Consider the following 10,961-nt stretch of genomic DNA (forward strand, 5'->3'; position numbering starts at 1 on the left):
TATAATAATAAGAATTATAGTAAAAAAGATGTTTATTTCTCTCTTTTATCCGCATTAACTTTAGCAACTGGAAGGTAACGAAAGGGTTTATGGTCACTGTTACTTTGCGTATCTGTATACATTCGTTGTTGGAACGCTACCGGAAGCGAGACATATCAAGAACACCTTTTTTCCCCCGAAATATAGCTTTCAAGATTGAAACGATTCCGATTACCCTTTTGAGTCAGTTACCTGCTCATTTCTCTCCGTTCACATAAATATATATGGGTTTGAAGCTAGGAGACTGAACCTCTCTTTCACAGGTTACCTTGCTAGCACTTCGGTCACGTATCCTACTCTTTCAAGTGTGTTACGTCTGGGCGTTTCAAGAGTTTCAGTGCTTACCATTCAATAGATAAGCATGTGTCCTAAGTCTCTAAACCAGAGTGGGAAACGATCATGTTGTTTTCTAAATTAAATCATTCGGAATTATATTACTTACATTATTAAATCAGTAAACAAAAATTATATTGTTGCGAAAAAAATCTGGATTTAAATCGTCGCAGTTAAACAGGTGTGATTTAAATTACGACTCATATCATCTTACTTTTTATTCTCCACCCCGCTTTACACAGATTTATAAAGTCGCAGAAATACCGTACCAACAAAAAGGTATCCCCAATCTTATTTGTACGTAATATTATGAAGTGTGGACACAATATTGGAGCCTGTAACATCCTACGTCCTGTGGTGACCGCCGGTCACAGAACATCGAAACTGGGCACTCAAGTCAGTTGTAGCAAAGGCAGCATGACGGTGTTTTAAGATTCCAGAGCGTCAATGTCAATATCCGCGTTGTGCTGCCGGCGAACACACGAAAACCTAGGAACCAATCGACCCATCACAAATGCTGCAGAGCCGCCGCCTGGTGTCCACCGTGAGTAAGATGAGCTTGGGGTGCTGCTGGAGTAGCCGCAGAGTTCAGGGACCTGGACCTAACATTGAAGGACGAGCGATTCCTGTAGCGCAACTTATGGCTCCGACAGAACAGCACGTCGGCCATACACTGCCGGAAGTTTTTGGAAAAAAGTGCGTAAAGGAACGGGTTGATGCCAGAGTTGAGGTACAACACTAGGTTGGTGACGACTGTGAGAATGGCCGCCGCTGTACTCGATCCGTTGTACTCCTTGGAGTGCTGCCACAGCTTGCGGGCGTGGAACGGAAGGTTGCAGACGGCAAAGCACAAAACGACGGCCACCAGAAGGCGGATGACCTTGCGACGAGGCTTCAGTGCTGACATGGCTGCGTTGTTCACGTAGTGAAAAGGCTTGGTTGCCTGCTTGCGAGGAGGAGTGCTCACGCGACTGCAGCGATTGCAGCTGGACTGGCGACTCAACTGCGTCCCTTCGTCGTACCCTTGCCCAGGGGTGAGGTAGGGTACTGTCCTCGTTTCGGTGGACGTCAGGTCCTTGGGGCTTTTTTTCGTCGTCACCAATGTTTGAGCGTATTCCAGCTTCTTCACGGATGGCGGCGACTCGCTCTCCGAGCATGACCGGCACAGTGCAGGAGTGGTGGCACCGCCACCGTGTGCCGGAGGGTGATGATTGTTGCTGGTTTTGGACATGTGGTTCTGCGGATGGGACACGATGGCCTGGCTGTGCCACAGCTCGTAGCAGATGATGGTGTACAGAACGGTGATGATGATCAGCGGCACCAGAAAACACACGACAAAGTTCACCAAGTCGTAGGTCATGGAGTCATACAGCGCCCTCTGGAGGACGCACAGAGCCTCGCGTTTGTCGTCCACAGTGGCTTCGACGGTGCCGTACATGATGATGCGCGGGCTGCAGTATGCGGCACTAACAAACCATACGGTCACGATGGTCACTCTCAGCCTCGTCAATGTCACCACCTGGAGAAAGGCAAACAAAACGCACCCATCTAGGTGGGGAATCAAAACATCGACTCAAAGGTTACCTGCCTAAAGAGAACTTAGTACGCTCGCTCTCAGTTTAGAGCTTCAGAAAATAATAGCAGCAGTTTATGCTATGATTCAGCTGCGCCAGAAACCAGTTAGTTAAAACAGAATGAACTCGCTATCTTTCAAATTAAGAAAAAAATAAGCTTCCTGGCTCTCAATGCGCAATTTAGATAAACTTTTTATTAGTATGCAAATTCCACTAAAGGCAAGTCATACAGAAGAACGAAACAACTGGGCCAGTTGTGGCATTCGTGGATACACATGGCTTACATCACTGTCACTTAACTGCCCTTGTTTGGCTTTTCTACTGAGAGCGCGCCTTCTTCATAAATTCAGCTTCACCGAATTAGTTTTTCTTGAAGAGAAGTACGAGGAATGACATCCTGTGCAAATCATGTAATGCGCGTGCTGTGCTCGCTTTTTATAGCGACGACCACCAGCTGACTTGTCGCTGGACATTACTTTGAATATGCGTATTACATGTCAAGGGAAAACGTGGAAATGGCATATTTTCTACATTGATAATATGGACCATATTCCTGAAGCCCCACTCGGGCAGTTTAATAACCGGCTACTGGGGGTAAACTACCTATCAACAAGTTAGTTATTATCCGCCATGCATGAAAACTAATCTTAGCATGCGGACAGTTAGTGCGACTAGATAATGTTACAGTGCAACACCGTGACTTGGTAATATATGACATGAGAATACTCAGTGTTCACATTTTTGTCCAGTTCGAATATGCAAGCTCTTACTGCCCACATAATTTGCTTCTTTCAATATGTGTGTTCTCCGAACTACATGAACATTTGGAAGCATTGTAAAGCGCTATAAATCATAGCAAGCACATTTTGGTACGTGTCAACAGAAATTAACATCGATTTAATTAATTCCTTTGTAATAGTTTTGGAAACTATGGAAACACTTACTAAATAAATATAAATGAATAGAAGACAAACACAACATCAAAATGAAATCCTCATATTCTGCAAGGAATATGTGGATTACTTTTTTTTTAAATATTAACAAATAAAACTGGCATATAACGCACTACGTTCTATATAGTCTACTCTTCCGCTGCGCAGTTTGCGAATCTGGCAAATCATACGGCCCACACAGAATTCAACATTTTATTTATCTTGCCGGGAAGCCTTTGAAGTCGCACAATTTTGCATTTTGGGCGTATGGCGCAAGAATTTCCAATTTGGGCGCGAGATTTTCCGACTTGGGTGTAAAGAAAAAAAAAAGTGTTCGAAGAAATATTACAGGACAGCGCGTCCTGCAACCAGTTTGGTGAACGAGGGCTTAGAAAAGGATTGTTTTACTTTGCAGGCTTTTTCGATTAGTGTTATCGAGCATTGGGGTACTTTTATTTCTTAAAACGCCTATGGAAAAGGCAGTGTTAGGAGGTTTACTGTAACTCGTTTTTATAATAAAGTTGAAACACTAATAAAATATCATAAACAAAATGTAAGGCAAACGGTTAAGACCTTGCAGTCAGCAAATACCACGAAACAAACAACTAATATTTCTGTCAGCACTTAAACCATTTATTTTTGTTGTTTGTGGGACAAGGTTCTCCTCCTTCAAAATATAATTTAAATACCACATGTTTACACAGAGTTTAAAATCCTATTGACGCGTGACTTAAATTTTCTGCGAAAGCCAGAAGCTTTTAGCTGAATTCTGTTAGAAATTGTCAACCTTCCAACTTCTTACTGCACTAAACTGAAAGCCGAGTTCCAGGAGCATTTTATTCATGTCCTACAAAAGCAAATCTCTCACTACAAATGAATCTTGACATTTTCCCTGCTTAAGTAACGGACATTAAGGGTCACATGCTTCAAGAGATAACAAAACTAAACAAGACTGTTTGCTTTACGTTGAATACTCTGTGTTGATTTAGGTTGTTTGCGTTACGTTCCTTCTGGTGTTGGTTAAGTTTTCTTTCGTAGAACAACGGGCTCACAGCGCTTGCCTAGACTATATTGATCGGGCCGCCAGGAGTTTTAAGCAAAGCGTAAGTTGTGCAGAGAAGAGTGTTTAGTCGATTCACTGACTCCGTAAAGAGTGTTTGAATCCAAACATTTATAAAATTCAAGAACCAATCGTGAGCGTCAACGTCGTTTGAGTAAAACAGGTTTTCTAAATTGTTAGTGCATTTCTTTCCAGTGATTTTGTAGTTCATTGACGTGATGCACAGTGCTCACCAAACTTGAAAGGAAAACGCGAACTGTGTCTTTTTTCATGGGAGCGCTATTTCGACGGGAGCCGAGCAACAATTTTGTGATGTACCACTCAACAAACTGTTCCAAACTGCTAGGCCAAGCAGCATCCAGGAGAGCACTGCCATGAGAAAAGATGGAGTTCCTGTGTTCCATACATGTTTGGTGAGCGCATATGCGTACGCAGGTTTCATAATATCTGTCAATAAACTTCAATATTAAGTTATAATTTTTATAACTTCAGTTTGATTGAATTATACCACTCGGATTTTCCACAGAATATTTAAACACTAGATAAAAATAAAATCACGTGAAACATTAACTTCGCTACTACCTTCGCACGTCACGCATTTTTTTAAAATTTATATTGTTATTTTTTTATTTTTTTCTCGTCGTCAGTATACGCCACGTGTTCGAATCTGCAGCTAAAGTAGATATATGTATCTTATGCGCACATAATATAGGAAATTGTTTTGTACCATTTTAATTAAAAAAAAAAACTCAATTATCTAGACTACATAATTTTCACACTTTTTTTTCATATAGGTCTTTCATATAACCTCTGCAATCTAGCGTCTACTTTGCCCTGAAAGCGCAATTGGAACACTGAGAACTCTTAAGTGATTGCTCCCCTGCACAGCGTTTTGGAGAGACAATTTATGAAATGTACACGAAGGAAAGTCGGCGAATGCTGGGGCTGATAATGTTTAAAACTAAAAGAAAAAGAAAAAGCTGCGCTTTGGAGCTGAGCATGACGTTCACCATGTTTTGTGCCACAGAAGCAGGCCGTTGGTGTGGGGTCTAAACATATTAGGGAGTTTTAGGGAATTGCTTTTCCCCATCCGATATGGCACGATAAGACCTCCGGTACGACCTGCACATGTGTTGCCGCAAAAGGACTCGCAGATTGGCAGTTCGTAGCAGAGGGCCCTTCCTACTTTATGGGATGAGCGAAAACGGTTCCCTAAAACTCTTTATTATCAGTCCCGTGAATCGCTGAACGCCCTCTAGCTAATAGAGAGCTTTAGGGAAGCATTTCTGCACACGAAGGACCGCTCATACTGTTTCGAACGTGCAAAAAGGTTCTCTAAAACAGGCTAATCTGGAAATTTTGACGGTCCGTCAGTGCGTCAAGTGACCCATACAACAATGCATTCTTCGGGCTAAATTTGGACGCGAAATCGCGTCACATGACCTAAACACCAATTTATTTTCTCCGCTAAATTCATAAGAAAATTGATGTCACGTGACCCGTCGTTTAGAGAGCTATACGTCCGTTAAATTTACCCACTTAAATTGGCGGGAAAATTTACATAACCCAACCTTACGTCACGAAACCTATGCACCAATCCAGTTTCCCCGCTATATTTAGCGGGACAATTGGTGTCACTTGACCTGACGTCATAAGACTTGTACAACAATTCATTTCCTCCTCTAAATTGAGCAGAAAAATGGATTAAAGAAAAGGCTCTTTTTCGCTGCCCAAACGACTAATTAATGTATTTTAAAGACATTTAAACGATTCCTCTCTTAATACTGCCTTCCATGAGTTATAGGACTTCCGAGATGAAGTTACTTCCAGTCTTACTATTACTAGGGCCAGTCATGACAAAGCGGAGACTGCAGGGTCTTACCTGTTTGTTCCACATGGGATGCACGATGGCGATGTAGCGCTCGACGCAGATGACGGTCAAAATGAGTATGGAAGTCGTGTAGCTGAGCCCGTGGACGAAGAAATACATGCGGCACAGGAAGTCTCCGAACACCCAGTGTGGCGTCAGGTAGAAAAAGAGGTTCTGGTAGACGCAGAACATGGATACGCACAGGTCGGCCACCGCCAAGTTGGTGAGAAAGAAGTTGGTGATGGTGCGCATGCGTCGGTTCAGGATCACCACGCAGATCACCAGCAGGTTACCTGCGAGGGAATTCGTTCATTTATTTTTTTCCCCTCGGTTACACCGCAGCGCCGGTGAGGCATTGTAGCGGAGGAAGGGCGAACAAGGAAATGGCGCTACAACCGATGAGAGAAAGCACATGCTGCCTATCGCTGATCCCAGATCTCGAAAAACCAGGAACACTAATAGCTTTTGGTAGTCCGTAACCTAGAGCTACGGTTTAGTAACGGAAGCTTGTGCCGTAACTTTGTGGCATGGATAGAGAACACGCGCCCGCTGTACTCGCTCTCCGCAGCTTACCGCCTGCTAAAACTCTCAGCTATAACAAATGCATTGACACGCTAAATCAATGCGCAGAGAAAATTGAATATACAAAAAATGGAGTGTTAAAGACTGAACAACCTTTTTTGAGACTTTAGCAATCTTTTGCTTGTAGCAGATTGCTACTTGACAAGTAAGAATTTATTACCTGTCTTTTATTAAGCAAAAAGCAACGAGGTGGTCAAAGCGCTTAGTGTTCTGGATTATGCTCCGTTGTTCAGTTCTAAATAAAAATGCTTCGTTTTTACGCCCTCTTTTAAGTGCTTCCTTAACAACAAGAGAGGTTCACGCTATCCGCGACTCTAACGGAATGTTTCCCCGTTTCACATTTTTGCCGCCAGGCTGAGCAAGTTTTTGCTTCACGCTTGGATAGGCGGTAGCCTCCCGGAGCGCTGCTTCGCGTCGTGATCGCTGAGTGGCGCCGCATTCTCTCGGGTCGCGAACAACACTCTGTTTCGCTAGTTTTGTTTTAACGTCAATATTTTTAGAGCCAGCCGCCTCCCACGCAAAACCTTGAAGCACGCTCACAATTTCAAGTAACTAAAATCGCAAAAATGCCAAAACTCACATTGAAAAAAAAAAAAAAAAATCCAGTGGAATGCGGAAACCCATGCCAGAAGGCAGAACGCACAGAGCTTGTGTTCCCGTTCTCTTCGTTTCCCTGTCATCCCCTGTCCCTTTTATCTTGTTCAGACTGCCTTCTTTCACATTTGTTTTTCAATCGCTTTCTCGTTGGTTGTACTATTCTATTTTTATATGGCGAGAGATCGTTCCAAAAGTGCGTATTCAACGCATTGGAACGCAAGCAGGAGCGCGCCAATCGAAGGGCGAGGAGAACGCGGGAGGGAACGCGCCATGACGAGGCAGCCGAGCGCACGCCGTCATTGCTTGAGGTCGAAAAAGCAAAAGCAAGTGGGTGCGTTTGGGGTGCAAACAAACGCACAAGCTACGCAATAAATAGACAAAGCCGCCAAACGTAATAAAATCACTGGACCTTGTTTTATATTACTCGTTCAGGATGAGCTATAGATTGGCGCACCTGGCAGAACAACATCATCCTCTTTATCGTCACTACTTCTCCCCCCGTCCTCTAATTCATGCAGAAAAAGCACCTCTACCTTCTTTAAAAAAAAACAAAAAAACATTCCGGTAATAATTACACTGTGACGTAAGAAACCAAGATAGTATAAAAGTTTTCCTTACGCTACAATAAGTATGCAAAAATAATTGGTGAAAGAATGTGGATTACCGCTTTTTCATCTCCAGTACGCTGGCCTAAATTGAATGGACTATCTCATAGCTTTCGAAGATTAATGATACCGTCACTTGTACACTTTAAGTTCATAGTTAGAATACATCGTTAGAAAGACGAGATTCCTTCTCTCACACTCAAACGGCGCCAGTATCTTATTGATTGGTAATTTACGCGCCGCTACATATCTCACTTTGGATATAACACTCAAAAGGTGCGCAACACTGGATAAGATAATAGCGTTAATTTGGTTCTCCACAAAACCGGCCTATTCATTTACTGTGAAGAGCTCATATCTGAGCAATTATCCTTGCCCAAAGATGTGCGAAGAATAAAAAAACCTACACGAGCTATAACGCGTGTAGATAGCCCGCTATACGGAGCGCAAGCGCATCTGCTTCTCGGCAGGGGTTGCGGTGACGTCAGAACATAAAGCTCTGATTGGCTCCCATTAAAAGGATAGTGCGTACACCTCAAGGCACCTATGGCATTGACGACTGATGTCTACCCATCAGAGCCAATTAGAGCTCGGCGCATTCTGACGTCACCGGAACCCCGTACAAGAAGCAGACGAACTCGCGCCCTGCATAGTCAATGACGGCTTGAGAAAACGTGGGACGACGCAAATACGGAGCATCTCATCGTCGCTCTGCAGAGAACCAGAAAGCGGCATTATCCGGTGAGAACACGTAAGCACAAATCGCGATCGCTGGTATCTGTCATTGATATTGGTGAGCGACGCCAATACCAACGGAAGATCAGCCTCACACGCGGTTTGAACACTGAGTTATGATGTGCCTTGGCTTTGTTGCAAATAGCAGCATCCTAAACAAACGCTGCGGTATCATAGATGACAATAGCACGTTTTTGATACCATCTTACATGAAACGGGCTCAATCTGCGCATAACTACGTTAAGGCAAACGTCGCAAATCAGTTTTTTTTTCTTTCTCCGCACCTAAATTCATTGCCGTGCATGGTTTCACGTGGTCTTTTGATGAATAGTTTGGAGCTGAAAGGGGGGGAAACCACGTAAGTACACTGCGTTTCACATTAGGCCCGACTTCAGCCGATATAAGGAACCGATAGATTCAATCAAGCAGCGCTAAAACTGTCTCGTCACGGTGTTCATCACTTTTGCTCGCCTGCTATCACCGAGTTAGCCAATCACGCACCATGAATGCGCCGCGATCCCGTGCCTTCTGTTTGTGGTTGGTTGATTCGGTGAAAGCAGAATCCCCAACGCAGCAAGAGCCGTGACGATTCACTTTTGGCGCTTTTTGATCGGCTCAACCGGAACATAGCAGTTCGGTGCAACAAGAAACAGCTACAAAGTAAATAAAAAGCCGAAGTGCTGAATTTTCCTGCGTCGCCAAAGAAGGCCATCGTAGGGCAGAGGTTGGACACGAGCGCAGAGTCAGCGTTCGACTGGAACTCCTGTCCAATCAGTAAGAAGGCGACTCCTATAGCCGAACGCCGACGCCGTAGTCATGTCCAATCATCTCTAGCCTGCTGTGGCCTTCTTGAGCGCCACGGGAAAGTTCGACATTCGGGCGTTCTTGTCCAGCACCTTTTGGTGGTGCAAGTGAGGTACCCACCGAAGAAGCAGCAGCAGAAGACGAGGGTGTAGGCTATGGCGAGGATGACTTTCACGTAAGTGCGATCGAAAATCCATCCGTCCACGGGTTCTTCGGTCCCTGACGGACAGCAGCTGATGTTCCCCGTCAAAGCGCTGCAGTTGATCTGGAGCTCGCGCTGGGGTTCGGACCACTTGCTCGGATCTCGACACGGAAGTTCCATCGGGAGCGTCCCTGGGTCAGAGAGGGAACGAAAAATAAACATTGACACATATTTATTTAATGGCTTATTTCTTTGCGTGTATATTTCTCTCTGGAATAGTCCCCATCATATTTTATAGGCCAAGATATGGTGATAATGCAATTAATGCAAAGGTGCAAGCGAGCTGGACAAGAAGAACGGTAATAATCTCTGAAGCTAGAGAATAAGGGGGCCAAGGAAAATCACAAACCTCCACACACAACTAAATGACTGGTGCGCGACTGAAAAAAAAAAAAAAAAAGAAAACCGCAGGGTCCTGGGCCTTTAAACTCGTCAGACACAAAGTTGAAGGCCGCAGTTCACGGAGTTCACCGATTAGCCTATCACGACGATGACTTCGCCCTTTTTACGCCGACGCCCAATCGGCACGCTCCGCGAACTCAAAGCTCCAACTTTGTGTTTGACGAGTTTAGGTCTCCTGGTGTGAAACCAGGGACTTCTTTATTAACAGTGCAGCGATCTACCCGCGTTCGAGCGTGATAGCCGTATACAAGCACGGCTGCGCTAGACAGTGGCATTCGTTACGGTCTTTGCTTTCACCTAAAAGCAATAGGAGATTTTCTAATGCGTTGGGAACGCTACATCGCCACCCCACCGTGTACCACCTGAACCACCCTAAACAAAGGTTCCGACCACCGTGATCAAAGTTGTTTGAAAATGTGCTCGTATAAAACAACTGTAGTGCACTGATTGAAATACGTATAGCTTACGACGAATAAACACTTGTTTATAAAAAATTGTATTTTTTTTAAGAAGGCGAAGACCCATTTCGTGTAAGTCCTGGCTGGCAGGCGGGCAAGTCCTGTAGACTAAGCTAGTCTGAAAATGCCTCCAAATTGACCCTGGAACGAAGAGACCAACGTTGTGAGGCTCGGCTGCCTCTTTAAAAGAGTTAAATAGCTGTAGGAAGGATGAGGTCGCAGCGATCCCACCGAGCTGCGGTGGGAGGAAGAAACCAGCCCCCACGTGAAGGCCACAATAAAGCGTGCCATTTCATTCTAGCTCGGTCATGACACAAGTTTACGAATAATTTTAAATACACAGGAATTCTTGTAGGGTATACCGACGTTGGGCTTGCTTTGCCTGCTAGAGGGACGACATCCTTTTGACAAAAGACTACCTCCCTTTTGGTATTCGCCCGATCAAGTCCTGCCGCGTCAGCCATCTTACCTCCAATATGACGATTTAGGTATGTGTTTAATAGCAGTGCGCTGCCATGTATGAACTGTGGGCTAAACATTGAGCGCTGTAGATTGTATGAGAAAAGGAGACAACTTTTCGATAATGTAACCGCATCCCTCCCGCTATGTACGCGTTCGTTCCTAGGTTTAAATATACGTCTTAGCCTGTGCATCTTCAAAATATAATGGCGAATTCTCCCTTTGTTGGCTTTCTTATTTTGATAAGAGTCTTGAAAATAACCTTTCTTAATAATTCTATTACATAGCCTGTATCATGTTATCACGTAC

General features: G+C 44.3%; 1 protein-coding gene across 1 annotated transcript; it reads right to left on the bottom strand.

The window, feature by feature from the left end:
- Nucleotides 1-880: 880 nt before the first annotated feature.
- On the bottom strand, nucleotides 881-9,453 carry LOC8053749 (trissin receptor). The gene is made up of 3 exons (XM_040206593.2): nucleotides 9,252-9,453; nucleotides 5,821-6,101; nucleotides 881-1,891 (listed from the first exon to the last, which is right to left on the bottom strand). Exons 1-3 carry the CDS (start codon nucleotides 9,451-9,453, stop codon nucleotides 881-883), a joined length of 1,494 nt encoding a protein of 497 aa, XP_040062527.2.
- Between the last annotated feature and the right edge of the window lie 1,508 nt (nucleotides 9,454-10,961).

Source organism: Ixodes scapularis, unplaced genomic scaffold, assembly GCF_016920785.2.
Source record: "Ixodes scapularis isolate PalLabHiFi unplaced genomic scaffold, ASM1692078v2 PGA_scaffold8__174_contigs__length_109621045, whole genome shotgun sequence".
Lineage (NCBI taxonomy): Eukaryota > Metazoa > Arthropoda > Arachnida > Ixodida > Ixodidae > Ixodes > Ixodes scapularis.